General features: G+C 37.0%; 1 protein-coding gene across 1 annotated transcript in view; it reads right to left on the reverse strand.

Moving 5' to 3' along the window:
- Positions 1 to 19,588, reverse strand: part of LOC110020151 (protein RRP6-like 3) — a 121,998-nt gene that overhangs the window by 74,406 nt on the left and 28,004 nt on the right. Inside the window, exon 6 of the mRNA XM_020718152.1 lies at positions 939 to 1,056. Coding sequence (XP_020573811.1) covers positions 939 to 1,056 — 118 coding nt within the window. The remainder of the gene's footprint in view (positions 1 to 938; positions 1,057 to 19,588) is intronic.

A 19,588-nucleotide genomic window follows, 5' to 3' on the forward strand; every position in this document is an offset into this window, starting at 1 on the left:
GACCAGGCATATATATATATAAAGCATGCTCTTCTAGTCATTTGTCAGATTGAAGATCAAACAAAGAAAAATAAAAACAGTAAGCAATGTAGATTTTAGGCAATTACAGTCAAGGCACTCGTAATAATGCTCCGGAACAAATCAACAACCCAATTTCATCCATTCATCAAATTCTCAGTAAAAAAACCAACCTCAAAAACTCAATCAATTGAGAAAGTCAAAAAATCACAGAAAGAAAGTCATTTCATAAAAAATTACCACAGGAATAACTTCAGTAAACAGAGATCGTAGAGGGGAGGAAGAGGAGAAAGCGAACCATACGTGTGAGAGGGATAGAGGTGCGAGAAAGAGTACCGAGAGTGATCCACGCTATTGAGACACGAGAGGAGAAAGCGAGAGCAATCGATTGACGCTAGGAGAGGTCGAGGGCAAATGAGACACGAGAGAGGTGAGGTCGAGGGCAACGGGGTAAAACTTAACCAAACGAATGTGGGCCACGAGATCAATCCCGCGATCGCGTTTATTAAGCAATCAAATAAGTTGTTTCCCAAAATGCAGCCCGTAACGCACGAATCAAACAAGACGGGCTCGCATTTATAAGCTGCCCCAAACGGGGCCTTAGTGTAGGCTCGCATTTTATAAGCTGCCCCAAACGGGGCCTTAGTGTTTTGAGCTGATTATTATGAACATTCTCTGTCAGCACGTGAAGGTAAGCTCAAGGCAATCAAGATTCTTTTAGACTTCGGAAAGGCATTATTGTTTTTGGTAAATACAGGGAACTAATGATTTTTTTCTCTCAAGCAATACTAAACTTTGCTAAATTAGAGTATGAACAAAAAGATAATAATTAAATTGTTTGAAACTCATGCCCACCCCACCTAAAATCTCAAATTTGTGAATTTAAAATTAATTCAACTTGGAAGAAGGTAAAACAATACCAAGTCCTCTCCTGAGCTCTGCGGCTAGACAATCAGCAATGCGTAATAGATAGTGAGCATCAGTACGGGCATATTGAATCATTTCTGCAGATAGTGGACGTTGTCTCCAGTCTTCACGCTGCATTTTATAATAAAATATAACATGAAAACACAATAAGCAGTAGATATCCGCGAAAAATAAATATAGTATAAGATTAGACAAATTAAAAATTCTATGCATTCATAAACCCATTTCGAAAAAATTCCAGAACTAGCATTTTTAATTTTTACATAAACATATCTTGTATTAGTTTTAGATAGCTTAAGTTGAGACAAAATAACATAAAACAAAAAGCTTAAGATGTTTGTTAGCAAACATTTTAAGAAATGATTCAAATAATAGAAAACAAAAAGCTTCAACAGCCATGCCCAGGCAAAATGATGTTTTTCAGCAAACATGTTTACACATGATTAAGCACCAAGCAAAAAGATAATGAAGCGCCAGAAAGCCAAAAATTGAAGCAAAACAGAACAAGGTTAGTGACTCATTACAGGAAATGTAAGCAGAATACAGAAATGCAGAAATGAAGTGAAGCAAGAAAGTATACTGTATGAAATCTGCAAGTATATTATATTTTGAACAGAGTGGAATATTAGTCTAATATTAGTCTATATATATCAACAAAGGTAGAGATATAGAAATAATGAATGATTCTGATATGAAGGAGCAGTTACATCACAATGGCAGGGAGATGCAAGGATGGATATCAGCAGCAGCTCCATGTGCAGGCCGTTCTTTGAAAGAAAGCTGTTATACCTCCTCAAAAGCAGGAATTAAGGGTGACGTGGGGGCGCCTATGCCAACGCAGAGGCGACAAGGCCCGTACGGGTGTGGCAAGTGTAACACCCAAAATTTTGAGAGGCCAGGTAAAAATTCGGCAATTTTTTAAAAGTACTCCAAATTCCGCATTCCCTGAACTTCAACCGAATTTTTTTATATAATTTTACACTTCAAATCGATCAATTCAGTATAAAATACTGTATGTGAATTATGCATGAAATGAGAGAGATAAAATTTAGAAGTTTTAAATTTAACTAAATTAATTAAACACTTTATTATTCTAATTTTTTCCTAATCCCGCCTATGCGCTATGCCCAGCTGACCTTTGCGCAGTTATACATACATGCAAGGGCTCGATTTAATCAAGCGCTGAGATGAGAGGTTGGATCACGATAAAGTGTCGCACTCCCATTCCTCTCCCTCACTTCACTCGCTCGCCTGGAGGGATTCTCACTTGGATACTGTGGCGAGGGCGAACGCAGTAGTCACGCGCACGTCAAGGAGCAGCTGGTTGTGAATTCAAGCTTCGGGGACGATATCAAAGGTATGAATCTTTTTTATTATTATTATTTTAGACATTCATTTCCTTCCTCTTGTTTATGTTTTGACGTTTGCCTCAATTTTGTGCACTTTTTCATTTTCGGTCATAGTAGTCGAGTTGCGTCGAAAGCTACAAAATTGTTTGGTGGGTTTTCGTAAAAGATTTTGGCGGGAAATCAGCGAGAATAGAAGAGTATTAGAGGAAGTGGAATAGACAGGTTTGGTGAAGGGTCGATTATGCCGAAAAACCTGTTTGAGAAGTGTGTTGGCATTTAGGTCATGTTATGAGTTTAATCACGATATGAGCTACGATTTCATGAATTTCTATGATGCTTATGATGTCCAGGCTGTTTACTCGAAACGGCGAGCTCAAGACAAGTGTGAGGAAGCTCATCGTAGGGTTGTTCTGTCAAGTCAGGTGAAATAATCTTGTGCTAACTTAAGAAAAAATTATCAATAGTTTTCCATGTGATTCTGCGTTTGACACTAATGCATTTAGAAATTCTTTCATATTGTGGATAAATTCTGCATTGAATGTATGAATGCAAGCTGATTTCTTCTTATGATACTTGTGATATTACTATGTTATGATCATACTATGAAACATAAAAGTACTTATGAAAATAATTGTTTGCAGGTATTCATTTATTATGATTCATACATACAAAATATAAAATGTCTATGAATGTTTGCTACGTGTACTATATTTTAAGATATGTCACAAGTGATGTTATTGATAGATTATTACAAGAGTGCTTGCAAGTAAGCTATGTAGGGATATGATATTCCCGACTCTTGGTGTTCAGATGAGATCGAAATTCTAGAAAACCTTGTGATCAGGCGGTGAGTTGTATAAAGAGGCTATTGATAACTGCTATGTAGGGGGCCAACATTTATCAATAGTTTCGATAGTTAATATGGTCTTTGGGGGGATGATGACCCATGATATAACAAAACATTAAAATAGTTGAGACTTATACATTTACAAGTCACATTGTTATGATGACATTGTTATAATTACATGACTATGAGCATGGTTATGACTATATGTTTATATAATAGTTATGAACTTTCTGTTTTTTTTTATATGTTCTATATAATTTTAGGATGTTGTGACTTGTGTGTAGATATAAGCTGTTTTATATGAACATGCACGTTAGTTCTTTTCTGTACCTGGTTATGACTATATGTTTTATATAACAGTTATGAACTTTCTGTTTTTTTTTATATGTTTTATATAATTTTAGGATGTTGTGACTTGTATAAGTTGTTTTATATGAACATGCACGTTAGTTCTTTTCTGTGTATAAATTTTTATTTTAGCCTTAATTATTTCGAAGAGCTCATTGTTGTTCACTCTGCGTTGCCTTTCAGGCAGGGGCAAGAAAAGGCAGGGGCAAGGAGCACCAGGGTGAGTATTCAGTGTGATTTGTGGAGCTTTTGCACTGCATAGTTTTGGAAGTTTGTGCAGCTTTTGGTTACGTACTTTAATTATGTTGGATTTAGCAGTTTTGTAGAGATATTTTAATGATATGATTTTCTACCCTTCTGAGAATGAATATGAATGATATATTAGATGCAATGTATCACGTATATTTACAAAAATTTAGTTAAACTAGTTCATCATCCATTGGGTCCTGATTCTGTAAGTCATGATAAATGCTAGTAAGAATTTAGTCTGACCAAATCGTCCGCCTCTGTCGCGCTTCAACCGACCCTTAAAGGGGTGCTGGTTGAGGTGTGATAGCAAGTTGTATCAGAACATTTTTATTGAATCAAAAGGAAAGGTGAAAGTGTGTTGGATTTTGAAGAAGTAAGAATGAGATCAAATATGATTTGATTTATACAGAACTATAGGTTAATGAATCTGGGGTGGGCAACTCAAATGACTTAAGATATCATGCATCCATGATAAAGTTATTATATCATATATTGCATTCGAATGAGAAGTTGAACAAATACATATGAATATGCTCAAAGGAGAATTAAAAAATACTGAGAGCTGCTCTCTTAGGCCAAGTGCAGAGCATTTAGTAAGATCTGAAGATATATTGAACAAAAATGAAAATCAGAACAAGACAAATGGGAAATCAAAGCAACAAAGTTACATGTCATCATTCAACTGATATCACATGTTGTTGATAAAGTGACTGTCATTGAAGGAACCTTCACTAGGACAGGGCTCGAATATGAAACTAGGGTAGAAGTGGATCAACACTTGAAGATATTTCAGACATTAACACCACCTACATTCAAGGGTGTCAGTGAACCTACAATTCCTGAAAATTGGCTACTTAAAATCTGAAAAAATTATGGATGGTATGATTTGTCCAAAAAATAGAAGAGTAATGCTAGCCATGAAGCAAGACAAAAAAATAGTGGCAGGAGCTGCATAGAGAAAAATTTTAGCCGACACCTCTTCCACAAATTCGGTGGAATGAGTTTGTCAAAGTCTTTAAAGATTGATGTATTTTGCCTTCAGCCAAATTAACGTTGAAAGACAAATTCTTCAATCTAACTCAGGGTTCCGAGACAGTTATACAATATGAGGCAAAATTTACTTCTCTATCCAGAAATGCACCTCATTATGTCAGTACACAAGATGAAAAATACACAAATTTCTATGTGGTCTCAAAAACTAGTTGAGGTTGACTTTGGCATCATTCGAAATCAATGATTTCTCTATGCTAATTGAAAAGGCCAGAAAAATTAAAAATGAGCTGAATTTTTCAGTCAGCGGTAGCAACCTCAGGTAAGTAAGCAAAAAGATTTTGGCAAAGGAAAATACTTTCAAAGTAAGAAAATTAAATCAGAAAGTAAGCAGAAATAACCTCAAATAGAAAAGCCAATTTGTGAAAAGTTCTAAAGAAGTTATTTTGGGCGGTGTTTGTTGGGTTCAAGAAAGTGCAACAAATATAGACAGTCAGGACATCTTCAAATGAATTGTTTACAAGAAAAGATGAGATAAAACAGGACACAGATAATTCAAGAATAAAGACAGCCCAGAAAATTTTTGGAAGACAGCCAGTCCAGCAAAATTCAATTTCTATGAAAGCCTTCAATGCAAGAAAAGGGTGAAACTTCGAAGCGCAGAACTAAGGAATCGGTAAAAACCCAATTTTTTTTGCAATTACACCTTAGGAAGCCAAAGAATCTTAAGTTGTTACATGTATGTTTCTAATTCAAGCTCAGTCTGACATTATTTTATTCGATTCAAATGTATCACATTATTTTATTTTTGATGAGTTTGTTGTCAGTTTCCATGTTTATATTATGCATTTTACTCTTGTTTGTGTGTTATAATGCATTTGAGAAGTGTTCTTTATACAAATAGACAATATCGTACATGTTAATATTGATCACAAGAAGCTGCAAGCATAGTTGAATGTAATACCAATTTAGACTTTCGATGTTATATTGGGGATGGATTAGTTGATAAAGCAATTTGCTATAATTGAATGCTGGAAAAGGCGAGGTAAACTCAGATTGTCTGGTGAAAGCGATTATATATCTTATATGATTGAAATGCACATTCTTCCTTGATTAGTACAGTGAAATTTGGAAAATATTTAAAAAGTGATGAACTAGTATTTCTGATCAAATTAGAGGCGTTGAATAAAGATGTGCTTGAATTGCAAAACATTCCGGTTGTTGCCGAGTTTTCCGGTCGTTGCCGAGTTTTCTAATATATTTTCTGAAGAATTGTCAAGGTCGCTACCAGAAAGAGAAGTTTAGTTTGGCATTGATGTGTATTCAGGGACACCTTCAATTTTCAAGTCTTCGTATAGGATGGCTCCGAAGAAATTACAAGAATTAAAATGTTAATTGTAGGAACTAATAGATAAAGATTTTATTAGGCCAAATAATTCACCTTAGAGTGCTCCAACATTTTTCATCAAGAAGAAAGACAGATCGATGCGACTATATATTGATTACAGAGAACTGGACAATGTAGCAATAAAAAACAAATATCATTTACCCATGATTGATGATCTATTTGATCAATTAAAAGGTGCTACTGTATTTTTTTGAATTGATATGAGATTGGGATATCGTCAGGTCAAAGTCAAAAAGGCAAATATAACTAAAACAGATTTTAGGACCAGGTATGACTATTATGAATTCTTTGTTATGTTATTTAGTTTAACTAATGCTCCTGTTGCATTTATGAATTTGATGAATAGAATTTTCAAGCCTCATGTAAATTAGTTTGTGATTATTTTTATTGAAGATATTTTGATATATTCAAAATCTAACGACGATCATGCTAAGCATCTGATTGTTGATGCAGAATTAATTACATGCAAAATTGCCAAAATGTGAATTTTGGCTGTGAAGCATTGCATTTTTGAGACATATTATTAGCACCCAAGGAATCGCAACAGATCCTCGGAAGGTGAAGCCAATTATGGAATGGCCTACTCTAAAGAATGTTTCTAAGGTACACTATTTTTTTGGTTTGGCTGGATATTATAGAAGATTCGTAAAAAGTTTTTCACAGATAGCTATGCCTTTGTCCAAGCTTATGAGAAAAGACGTCCAATTTAAGTAGTTTTCAAGATTTGAAGAAATATTTGACTACTACTCCAGTGTTAGCAGTTTCTTCAAGTATTGAAGGGTTCCAAATTTACAATGACGCATCGTTGCGAGGCTTGAGTTGCATTCTAATGTAGAATACAAAAAGTGATAGTTTAAGAATCTAGACAGTTGAAGCAGCATAAAAGAAACTATAAGATGCATGAGCTGAAGCTAGCAGTCGTAGTGTTTGCTTTCAGAAGTTGGAGACATTACTTGTATGATGTGGCATTTCAAGTCTTTGCTAATCATCAGAGTCTAAAATACATTTTCACATAAAAAATGTGAATTTGAGACAACGAAGATGGTTAGACCTGATCAAAGACTATGACTTGAATATACAATATTGTCCTGGCTGAGCAATTGTGGTTGTTGATGCTTTGAGCAATAAATTCACAAGTAGTACAAGTTGGATTATTACTCAAGAGCTACAGATGATTAAAGAATTTGAAGCCTTGCAATTGGAAATCAGAATATCAAATGATATGGGATATTTACATCAGCTGAGAGTGCAACCAACTTTGATAGATAGAAGTAAGGCAACTCAGAAAGTTAACAGTAAATATCTGAAACTACTAAGTCAACTTCAATCAGAAAAGATGTTAGATATGATAGTTGATGAAACTTTGATAGATAGAAGTAAGGCAACTCAGAAACTTAACCGTAAATATCTGAAACTACTAAGTCAATTTCAATCAGAAAAGATGTTAGATATGATAGTTGATGAATATGGTATTATCAAAGATAATCTTCAGTTATGGGTACCTATTGATTCTAATTTGAAACATGAAATGTTAGATGAAACTCATCGTTCAAACTACACAATTCATCAAGACAACACAAAATATACAAGAAATTGAAATTAGAATTGTGGTGACCCAGTGTGAAGAAAAATAATGTTAAATATGTATCTCAATGTCAAACTTTTCAGATCATTACCAATCAGGAAAGATGTTAGATATGTCATACTTATTGAATATGTATCTCAATAGTCGAGCATCCAAGACTCAGCAAATTGCTACAATCATTACCAATACCTTAATGAAAATTAAAAAAAATTACTATGGATTTTGTTATAAGATTTCCTCGATTCGAGCAAGGTCATGACAGTATTTAGGTCATTGATAGGCTAACAAAATCACGTAACTATTTGCCAATCAAGCACACAGATTGATATCGGAGAAAAACCAAAACAACTCAAAATTACAACTATTGTTACAAAATGCCACAAGGTTACAATGAAAACTGTTCAACAGGAAATAACATAGCACAGGTAAAGAGTAAATAACAATAAAAACTGCTTAAATTAAGGAAAAGGCAATAACATAAAACAAAAATAGCCCTATGTGACGAGTACAACAAGGCAAGCATAGAACAGCAGCGAGGAAAAGGCGGCAAGGCTGGTGGCTGTTGGGAGGAGTCGGACAGGCGGCTTTAAGGTGTTGGAGAGGACCGGTGGCTTATTGGAAAGGAACCAGAGAACCAGCAAGGCTGGCAAGCTGCTAGGAGGGTCGGCTAGAAAGGAACCAGAAGGACAGCAAGGCTGGCAAGCTGCTAGGAGGGTCGGCTAGAGGCAGGGAGGAGCTGGAAAGGCTGTATGAAGGAGGTCGATGAGAAAGAGGGCAGTTGGAAAGAGTCTTGAGTAGGATGTCAATTTGGGTCAGCGGGTCGAATTCAGGTCCGACCCAAATAAGGTCAACATGAACCAATCCCAAATAATAAACGGGTTCGAAAACTAAAACTTGAACCCGCTAACCCGACCCAAAATATGGTGCTTATTCGGGTCATGTTTGGGTTTTGGGTTCAACCTAAACCCGACTCGAATAATAAACAAGTCAAATTTCCCGATTTGAACCCAACTCGAAAATCATTCGGGTCAACCCTAACTAGGATTTTTCGAGTCAAGTTCAAGTTGTGTTAGTGTGTTGGGTCAATTTTTGACACTAGTCCTAAGGGAAAGATTTGGGCTAGCAGCATTGGAAGAGGCTATGGTGGCTGGACGAGAGCAAGAAGGTGGTTGACAACAGTGGAAGAGGGGGTTGTAGTGGTTGGATTCAAAAATGGCAGCAGAGAAACGAAAGTATGGTAATATAAATGTCTTGTCGGGGTCGAGCTACAGCCGGAACACCACTCGGACTCTTGAAGATGGTCACCACCTAAAATGAGGGACGGCCAGAGCACTTCTTCTCCTTCGAATACAATACTTGAAGGGAGCAACGTCGGCAGCGGTAATCTGAATTTAGAAATCACTTAACTCCAAAAACTGAGAAAATCCAAGCATACCACCTCTTATTTATAATGAGGCTTAAGATTTATTTTAGCTAATGTTGTAAAATAAGGAAACGAATAAAAAAGATAAGAATTCATAACTTAGACAATGTTTATAATAGGAAGAATTTAGAATAGGAAACGAATAAAAAAGATAAGAATTCATAATTTAGACAATGTTTATAATAGGAAGAATTTAGAATAGGCAAAAACTAATAAAATTAACTGGCAAGTGCTAGGAAGGAAAGATGGGAAAAGGAAAGAGGGAATAGGAGGAAAAGCAAAGGGAAAGAATGGACGACAACCCTCCCCCCCCCTTTTGAGAACCAGCTACTTAGCCGAGAATCGGCGAGCAACCATAGCCCCGTGTCAGTCTCCTGGGATTGTGGGAGCTTTGACCTCGATCGTCTAAGCTTCTGGTTCCTTGTCTTTAATCCTGACAGTACTTGGGTGTCATTGTAGATTGTACTATCTCTTAAAGCTCTTGTGAGCGTACCTCTATCTCGGTCCAACCTCCCGGGACTGAAATTTCTCGCACGGTGGAGACCATAATGTAAAGAATAGTCTGTCACTAAAACTGGTCCCGCTACTCTATCGGTAAGGGCTCCTGTGTCCCCGAGCTCTACCAAAGGAAGTAGAAAGATGTGTTTGTCGTTCTTGGTGAAGGAATATGTGTTTTTGAATCAATCATATTGAATCTTCCGGTCAAACTGCCACGATAGCATAAGGGGGCAGATATCCATAGGGGCCACATCACACCATACCTGATCCTGCAACTAACTCCCTGTCGAAAACTCTACAAGGCATTACCGGTCAATGTTGATCCTGCTTTCCTTTTTCGACCACATCAGTAATATGACTGGGAATGTCTGTGAGTCTTGAGCCCCAATTTCTCCACCATCTGTGTCAATGCCAAATTCGTATTGCTTCCTCCGTCGATGATGAGATGACATACCTTCCCGTTTATAGTGCAACAGGTGCAGAAACATTGTAACAAAGCCACTGAGAATCCCTTGTATGCATATCAGTTTGTAGGAACCTTCGAATAACAAGTCTCACTTTCATATGAGGGAAGATGATGTATCTCACTCTGGTCCTCAGTTGTCTGATATAACTCAGGTCGTCGGGGAGCTGGAGGCTATGTGCCCAAATCCATGGCATCTGAAACATTTTCTAGCGAGTATTGTAGCCAGCTTCTTCTCACTGGGGATGGATTTATCCGTATCTGAACATATTTTCTCAACTCCTTGCGGCGAGCTCCGGCCGGTGTCTCCAACTATGGATGATTGTATGATTGGTGGTGGCTTTCGGCTCTGCTTCTGTTGTTTTTCCACGTTCAATGCTAGTGTATGAACATCCCCAAACATCCAGTACGACTGTACCTGCACCACATTGTCAATACTAGGCTTCAAGCCCCCAAGATATCTGGCTATTGTACTCTCATCTGGCTCTACTAGTGGTGGCTTTCGGCTCTGCTTCTGCTGTCTTTCCATGTTCAGTGCTAGTGTATGAACATCCCCAAACATCTAGTACGGCTGTAGCTGCACCACATTGTCAATACTAGGCTTCAAGCCCCCAAGATATCTAGCTATTGTATTCTCATCTGGCTCTGCTAGATTGCATTTCAGCTATAAATGGTCGAACTGAGCAGTAAACTCCAATGAAAGGTTCCTCTGTTGCAGATTGTGGCATTTCAGAAACATATCCAGACAATAATGAGAGGAAAGATATTTCTTCTCCATGGTTTTCTTCATTTTCTCCAACCTAGTAATATTATTGCTACCTTCTCACCTCCTCTCTCGTTGTGCATTCTCCCACCATAGGGAGGCACTTTTCTTCAATTTGATCAGAGCTAATTTGAGCGCCTCTCTTCGAACACCTCTTTGTATTTGAAGATGCACTCAACTGCCTGTAATCATTCAATGAATTCATCTGGATCCATGTCCCCCCTCAAAATCGAGCAAATCTACCCTAATTTTGTGGTTCGGTGTCCTTTAAATGATATTTATTCTTAAAAAGTTTTCGTGTGGGAGGGATGCAGGTATCCGTCTCTAGGCCTCCTCTGATACTGGATTTCAAAACGATGTGATATGACTTCTTCATCGCTGAAATTATACCAATGGAAGGGATTCAAATGCTCCTCTCTCCCCGCTTCGACTCTCCAGGTCTTGATCGAAGGTAACTTCTCTTGTGTCATTTCTTCAATCTCTGCAAATCTCTGTTGGAGGAAACGAAGCTCTCGTCGTATCTCTTCCAAAGTAGGTTCGGGCATATTTCTTCTTGGAGGCATGATTGAAGGTTTGGGATCTACGGAAAAAAAATAGAAAAGGGAAACGACGGAGAAGAATGACAAGTCGAGAAAAGAGAAAAAAAAAAAGCTGTTGTGTTAGCTCAGGTAGGAACGAATGTTAGGACCCCTAGGATAAGACTAGGGATGGGCTAGCTCTGTAATCAAATGATACCGATAGAAAACCCAAACCACGACTCAAAATTGCAACTATTATTACGAGAAGCCACAAGATTACAGTGACGGCTCTTCAATAAGAATAACATAGCACAGGTATGAGAAAAGAGAAAAAAAAAAGTTGCTGTGTTAGCTCAGGTAGGGACGAATGTTAGAACCCCTAGGATAAGACTAGGGTTGGGCTAGCTCTGTAATCAAATGATATCGATAGAAAACCCAAACCACGACTCAAAATTGCAACTATTATTACGAGAAGCCACAAGATTACAGTGACGGCTCTTCAATAAGAATAACATAGCACAGGTAAACAGTAAAGGACAATGGGAACTGTTGAAATTAAGGAAAAGGCAATAACATAAAATAGAAACAACCCTCTGCGATGGGTACGACAGAGCGAGGATGGATCAGCAGTGTTGGCAGCCACGGGGAAAAGGCTAGGAAGGTTGGTGGGTGTTGGGAGGAGTCGGACGGGTGGCTTGAAGGGGTTGGAGAGGACGGGCAACCAGTTGGAAAGGAACCGGAGGAGGCAGTAAGGCTGTCAGGCTGCTGGGAGGGTCGTCTAGCGGTAGGGAGGAGTTGGAAGGGTTGTTGGTAGGTGGTCGATGAGGAAGACAGTAGGTGTAAGGAGTCCTGAGAGGAGCAGGGCTGGCAGCAGTAGAAGAGGGGCTGTGGTGGCTTGACGGGAGCAGGAAGGTGACTGGAAACAGTGAAAGAGGGGTTGTGATTGTTGGATTCTGAAATGGCAGCAGGGAAAACAAAGTATGGTAAAATAAATGTCTTGTTGGGGTCGAATTACAGTCGAAGCACCATTCGAACCTTAGAGACGATCACCACTACCACCTAAAACGAGGGGCAACTGGAGCACTTCCTCACCTTCAAATACAACCTTTGAAGGGAACAATGTCGGGGGCGGAAATCTGGACTTAGAAATAACTTGAGTGAAAAAATTGAGAAACTCCAAGCATACCACCTCTTATTTATAATGAGACTTAGAATTTATTTTATGCAATGTTTTAAAATAAGGAAGGGAATAAAAATAATAAGACACCACCTAAAACGAGGGGCAATTGGAGCACTTCCTCACCTTCAAATACAACCCTTCAAGGGAACAACGTCGGGGGCGGAAATCTGGATTTAGAAATCACTTGAGTGAAAAAATTGAGAAACTCAAAGCATACCACCTCTTATTTATAATGAGACTTAGAATTTATTTTATGCAATGTTTTAAAATAAGGAAGGGAATAAAAATAATAAGAATTTATAATTTAGGCAATGTTTATAATAGCAAGAATTCAGAATAAGCAAAGACTGATAAAAATAATAGAAATTCAAAATTGACAAGTGCTGAAAAGGAAAGATGGAGAAAGGAAAGAAAGAATAGAAGAAAAGGGAAAATAAGGGGGAGAAAGGGCGGCAGCCCCCATTGAAGGCCAACTGATCCAGCCAAGCTAGACCGAGAACAGGTCAGCCTCTGTAGCCCCATGTCACAGATTCAGTTGAAAAGCTAGCCAAAATGAATGGCAAAGAAATTACCATATTGCACGTTGTTCTAAAAATCAGAAGGAAAGATGGAGAAAGGAAAGGGAGAATAGAAGCAAAGGGAAAAGAAGGGGAAGAAAGGCGGCAGCCCCCATTGAAGGCCAACCGATCCAACCAAGCTAGACCGAGAACAGGTCAGCCTCTGTAGCCCCATGTCACAGATTCAGTTGAAAAGCTAGCCAAAATGAATGGCAAAGAAATTACCATATTGCACGTTGTTCTAAAAATCATCATTTTTTACAGGGATGAAAGATTTACGTCAAGGTTGTAGAAAGGCATTCAGCAAGGATTGGGTGCACAGTTGCATTTCAACACAGCATTTCATCCACAAACCGACATGCAATCAAAAAGAACAATTCAAATATTTTAAGATTTGTTGCGGCTTTATGTTCTCGACTTTTTAGGTTGTTAGGAAGGTCACATTCCAATGATCGAATTTGACTACAACAATGGCTATCAATTTAATATCAAAATGACTCTTTATAAAGCACTATATGACAAGAAATATAGAACTTCATTGAGTTGAGTTGAAGTGAGTGTACTTCAAATGTTAGGTCCTGATTTAGTTGATGAAGCTACAGAGAAAATCAGATTAATCAGAGAATCAATAACAAAAATATTACGACACAAAGCACAAAGCAATTGAATTTAAAATTAGAGGTTTCATATTTTTTAAAGTCAAGCCAATGAAATGCACAGTTAGCTTTGGTCAGGGAAGCAAGTTTGGTCTCAATTACATCGATCATTTTGAAATTATAAAAATGATTGATTTTATTGCTTATAGGCTAGCGCTACATGTGGACATGTTAGTTATTCAACATGTGCTTCATATTTCAATGTGGAGGAAATGGGTTTTAAATTCAGACCAAAGGATTTCACCTGAAGACATAGAAATACAGAAAAATTAAATTTGCATTGAAGAGCCTGATAGCATTATAGAAATTAATATTAAGAATAGGAGAAACAAACAGATTCCTTTTGTCAAGATAAAGTGAAGCAATGACCTAAAAAGAAGCTACATGGGAAAAAGAAACAATGCGACAAAAATATCCCTCTATTCAAGTAAAGTCAGAAATTTCAAGGACGAAAATTTTACAAGGGAGAGCTACAGCACCCAAAATTTCGAGAAATCAGGTAAAGTTTCCCATTTTTTTAAAATTACCACAAATTTCGCATCCCACCAAATTCAACCAATTATTTTTATAAAATTTTATGCTTCAAATCGATCAATTTGATAAAAAAATGTTGTATGTGAATTATGAAAGAAATTACACAAAATTTGAAAGTTTAAGTTTAATTAAATTAACTAAACACATATTTATCCTAATCTTTCCTTAATCACGCCTATGAACTATAGCCAGCCGACCTTTGCACGCTTCTAAGCACATGCAAGGGCTCGATTAAATCAAGCAGCTGAGATGGGAGGTAGGATCCCGATAAAGTGTCGCACTCCCATTCCTCTCCCTCACTTCACTCGCTCTCCTAGAGGATTCCCACTCAGGTACTGTAGCAAGGGGACAACACAGTAGTCGCGCGCATCAGAGAGCCATGGGATGCATATTCAAGCTTCAAGGGTGAAATCAAAGTAGGAATCTTTTTTTTATTATTCTAGACATTCATTTCCTTCCCTGTGTTTCTATTTTGACCTTTGTCTCAATTTTGTGCACTTTTTCGTCTCTGGTCGTCATAGCGGATACGAACTTGTGTAGGAAGCTATGAAATTGGTTGGTGGGCTCATGTAAAGTATTTCGGCAAAAAATCATCGAGAAGAGGAAAGGATTAAGGGTTTAAAAGGAAGGGGGAAGTAAAATAGGCAAGTTTGGTTAATGATTGGTTATGCCGAGAATCTCATTTGAGATGTGTTAGCATTTAGGTCATGACATGAGTTTAATCACAATATGAGCTAAAATTTCATGAATTTCTACGATTCTCATGATGTCGAGGTTGTTTACTCAATGCGGCGAGCTTAAGCTGAGCGTGGGGAAACTTGTCATAAGACTGCTCCGTTAAGTCGGGTGAAATAATATCGTGTTAACTTAAGAAAAATAATTTTTTATAGATTTTCATGTGATTCTACATTTGACACTGATGCATTTAGAAATTCCTACATGTTGTGGATGGATACATGCATTGAATATATGAATGTAAACTGATTTCTTTTTATAATAACTGTGATGTTATGTTATGATTGTGTTATGATACATATGAATATGCTTATAAAATTAATTGTCTATAGATATTCATTTATTATGATTCATATATAGAATATATGAAATGTCTATGAATGTTTTTAATTTGTATTATACTTTAAGAAATATCAAAAGTGATGTTATGGGTTGAGTATTACATAAGCGCTTACAAGTATGCTATGCAGGGATTTGGTATGACTCCTGACGTTCAGATGGCATCGAAATTCTGAAAACTATTGTGATCAGGTGGTGACAAAATGTAAGAAACTATTAATATTAAGGGAAGCAATTGATAATTGTTATATTGGGGAGCCAACCATTATCAATAATTAATATGACCTTTAAGTAAGGGTGATGACCTATGATATGATACGACATGAAAATAGTTGAGTCATATGCATTTATAATTGACATTGTTATGCTATGGTGACATTGCTATGATTTATTACTATGTACAAGCTAATGATTACATGCTTATAACTATACATGTTTTATATAGCAGTCATGGTTTTCTATGCTACCTACTTTTTTCATGTTATATATGATTACAGCACATTGTGACTTGTGAGTAGACATATATAGTTTTATATGAGCATACATGTTTCTTTTCCGTATATAAAATAATAGTTTAACATTGATTATTTTGCTGAATTCGTTGTTCTCACTCTATCTTTGTCTTTCAAGAAAGAAAAATGATCACCAAGTTGAGTAGCTATGTGTGATTTGTATAGCTTTTGCATTGTATAGTTCTAAGAGCTTTACAGCTTTTGATTATGTATTTTTATTATGTTGAATTTAACAGCTCTATATAGATACATACTTTGATGATAAGATTTTATATACTTCCGAGTATGAATATGAATGAATTATGAAATGCAATGTGTTACGTCTAAATTTCGAGAAATCAAGTTCGACAAATTCTAAAAATACCACAAATTTCGCACATCTTAGAATTTGCTTGAAGATTATAAAATTCTACACATAAAATCGAGCAAATTGATATAAAGTACAATATATGAATTAAAAATGGAGTGATAACTATAAAATATTGAAGTTATAAGAATAATTACCTTAAATAAACCTTAACTGCCCAAATTAATTTTAATCCTAAACCTTAGCTATTGTGGCTAACCGACCTATCAAGCGATAAGTATCACTAGTGTCGGTTGAAAGGCTTCCAGAGTTTCAAAATCCTCCCCTTTCTCCCGATTTTCTCTCACAGTTCTCCCTCTCCCTCACAGCAGCTCTCGAGAGTGGCTCGGCTGAAAATTGCGACCCTTGCTACAATGCAAGAGGCACGAACAAGCGACCGAGCAGCGCAGAGGGCAGTCGCAGCCTGCAATTTGAAGCTTTGGGGTGAAATCTAAGGGTAAGAGTCCCTCTCACATCAACTGATACTTTCATTTCTTTCCTCACACTTCCGTTTTGACTTTTGCTTCGTTTTTCATGCAAATAGCATTTCTAGTAGCCTTCGAGGCGTCGATTATGTCGGAAGCGTCGAAAGTCTTCTGTGAGCTTCCGTAAAAGTTCCAGCACAAATCAGCATAAAGGTGTGGTTGGAGGTGATAAAAAAGAAAATTAGGCGATTTCAGACGGATTTGTTATGCCGAGAAGTCTATTTGAGGTATGTTTTAGCATTTAATGCTTATTTTTGGGTTAATGCATGTTTTGAGTCAAAGTTTTATGAAATCGTATGTTGTCTACAAGCCCTAGGGCATCTATATGAAGCGACAAGCTCGAGACGAGCATGTGTGCACTCGTCGTAGGGTTGTTTCGTCAAGTTAGATGAAATAATCTCGTACAAATTTAAGAAAAATAATATTCTATTAATTTTCATCTTATTTTTATTTTGACACGAAAGCATTTAGAACTTCCTGCATATTATAAATGGATACATGCAATTGGAAGTATGAATGCAGGTTTAATACTGTTATGTAATTCTATAACATAAGTTCATAGGGTCTCATAATGCCCACAGAATTTTCTTACAATATATGTAATTCTAAGATCAGGCTAGGTTTACTTTTCTTACAATATATGTAATTCTAAGATCAGGCTATGGTACATATGACTATGCATATAATATCAATTTTTTGCATGTATTCATTGGTTCTGCTTCATGTATATATCTATAATATAAGTAATGTTTGATAAATGCTTGATGTAAGAGTGATAATTTAGATGTCACGAGTAATGCTATGAGTAGACAATTAAATGAGTGTTTGCAAGTACATTATACAGAAATGTAATATTCCCGACTCTTGATATTATACGGGGACAAAACTATGAGAATCATTGGGATTAGGCGGTAATAGAACGTTAGAGAACTATGGGCATTATGAGACTCGATAACTGCTATTTTGGGGGAAGCCCAACATTTATCAATAGTTTATATGGCTTTTGGGGTAGGGTGACGACCTATGATGAAAAGACATAAAAATAGGTGAACCCTGTACATTAAACAAGTAATATTATTATGATATGACATTTATGAAATGACATTGCTATGATATATTATAAATATGCTTATGAGCATATTTTTTATTATATTTATAATTTCATGCTTACGACCTACATGTTACACTGCAGTCCTGATTTCTGTACCTGCTCTTTTTTTCATGTACTATATTATAATAGTATGATTTGTGTGTAGAAATGTATAATTTTATACAAGTATGCACATTATTTTTTTTTCATGTATAAAATCTTATATTAGCCCTGATTATTTCTCTGAATATATTGTTGTCCATTCTTCATTGTTACCTTCCAAGTAGGGGCAAAGAGCACCGGGGCGAGTAGTCAGGTGTGTCTCTGTACAACTTTTGCACGATAGTTTTGGAAGCTTTGTACATATGTTTTGGGTACATATTTTTACTATATTGAATTTAGCAACTCTGTGTGATTTTTATATTTTATATCATCTGATTTTCATGCTTCTGAGTATGTATGTGAATGAATTATAAAATGTAATGTATCATGTATATTGCGGCAATCTAGTTAAACTAATTCATAACTTATTGGATCATGATTATACAAGTCAGGACGAGTGTTGGTAAGAATTAATTTGATCAAATTGTCAGCCTTTGTTACACCATGAGTGACCCTATCAAGGGGTTAGTTGGGGTGTGACACAATGTATCACGAATATTTATGGCAATTTAGTAAGACTAGTTCATCAACCACTGGGTCTTAATTCTGCAAATCATGACCAGTGTTGGTAAGAATTTAGTCTGATTGAAATTTTCGCCTCTGTCACACCTCAGCCTGCCCTTCAAAGGTGGGGCCAATTGAGGTGAATAGCAAGGGCCACACGCGACCGACACGATCTAGGTGGGAGAGATTCGAGTGATCCTTCATTGCACATGGTTCCCTCCTATTTGGAGTGGGGTTCACTCCTCTTTACCTTAAGACTATATATATGTTATTTGTTGTGTTTAGGTAAAGCTTATGCTTCAGATTTCTGTTGTCAGCATCTTTCTCCCCTATTAGGGTTGTATCTGATGATAGGTAGTGCTCAGGTTGTATGCTGCTCCAATGTGGTGATTATTTCAATTAGTATAAAAAATATTATTAATATTTAGTTATGCGTTCAATTTAACATAAAAATTCTACCAAAAACAAACCCTCACCTTCCTTTATAAGCTCGGTTCAGCCTATATCAATCTGCTCAAAAATTACATTCATGTTATTTGGCTCGACTAGATCGTCCCCGCAAACAAAGCCCTCTTCTCATATCTTCGCACAAGAGCTGCATGAGACTCCGCCTCTCTTCCCTTTGCACACAAGTCTCTCTTCTTCATGGAAAACCCTACCACTCAACTTGGCTTCAGCTCCTGAGCGCAATCGCCTCTCCCGAGACCGGCGGCTCATAGTATGTAACATGCACAACTACACCGCTTCATTCGACAACTCTAGCACACGAGACCACTCAGTATCCCGCACACGATACCCCTATTTCTCTTCCTCACCACGCACAATGGCTCCCAACTCCTTCCCGCAACGAGACACTTGCAAGCGACGCCACACTCACACTCTGCTTCCTTGCATGTGTCAATGTCCACTGCTTACAATATCCTTCCCACACACAATTGATCCTCACTTGAACAGATTAAGCCCTCAATCCTCCCTCACCTTCGACTCTTGTTATTGCTTCTAATTTCCTTTGGTTTGGGAGAGAGAGACGTTTGTCTCCCAAGTAAACTATCGGGACAGTTATTCCGAACCAACCTAAAAATTAAAATTTTTTTTTTCAATA

The sequence above is a fragment of the Phalaenopsis equestris genome, unplaced genomic scaffold (genome assembly GCF_001263595.1).
Source record: "Phalaenopsis equestris unplaced genomic scaffold, ASM126359v1 Scaffold000094, whole genome shotgun sequence".
NCBI lineage: Eukaryota > Viridiplantae > Streptophyta > Magnoliopsida > Asparagales > Orchidaceae > Phalaenopsis > Phalaenopsis equestris.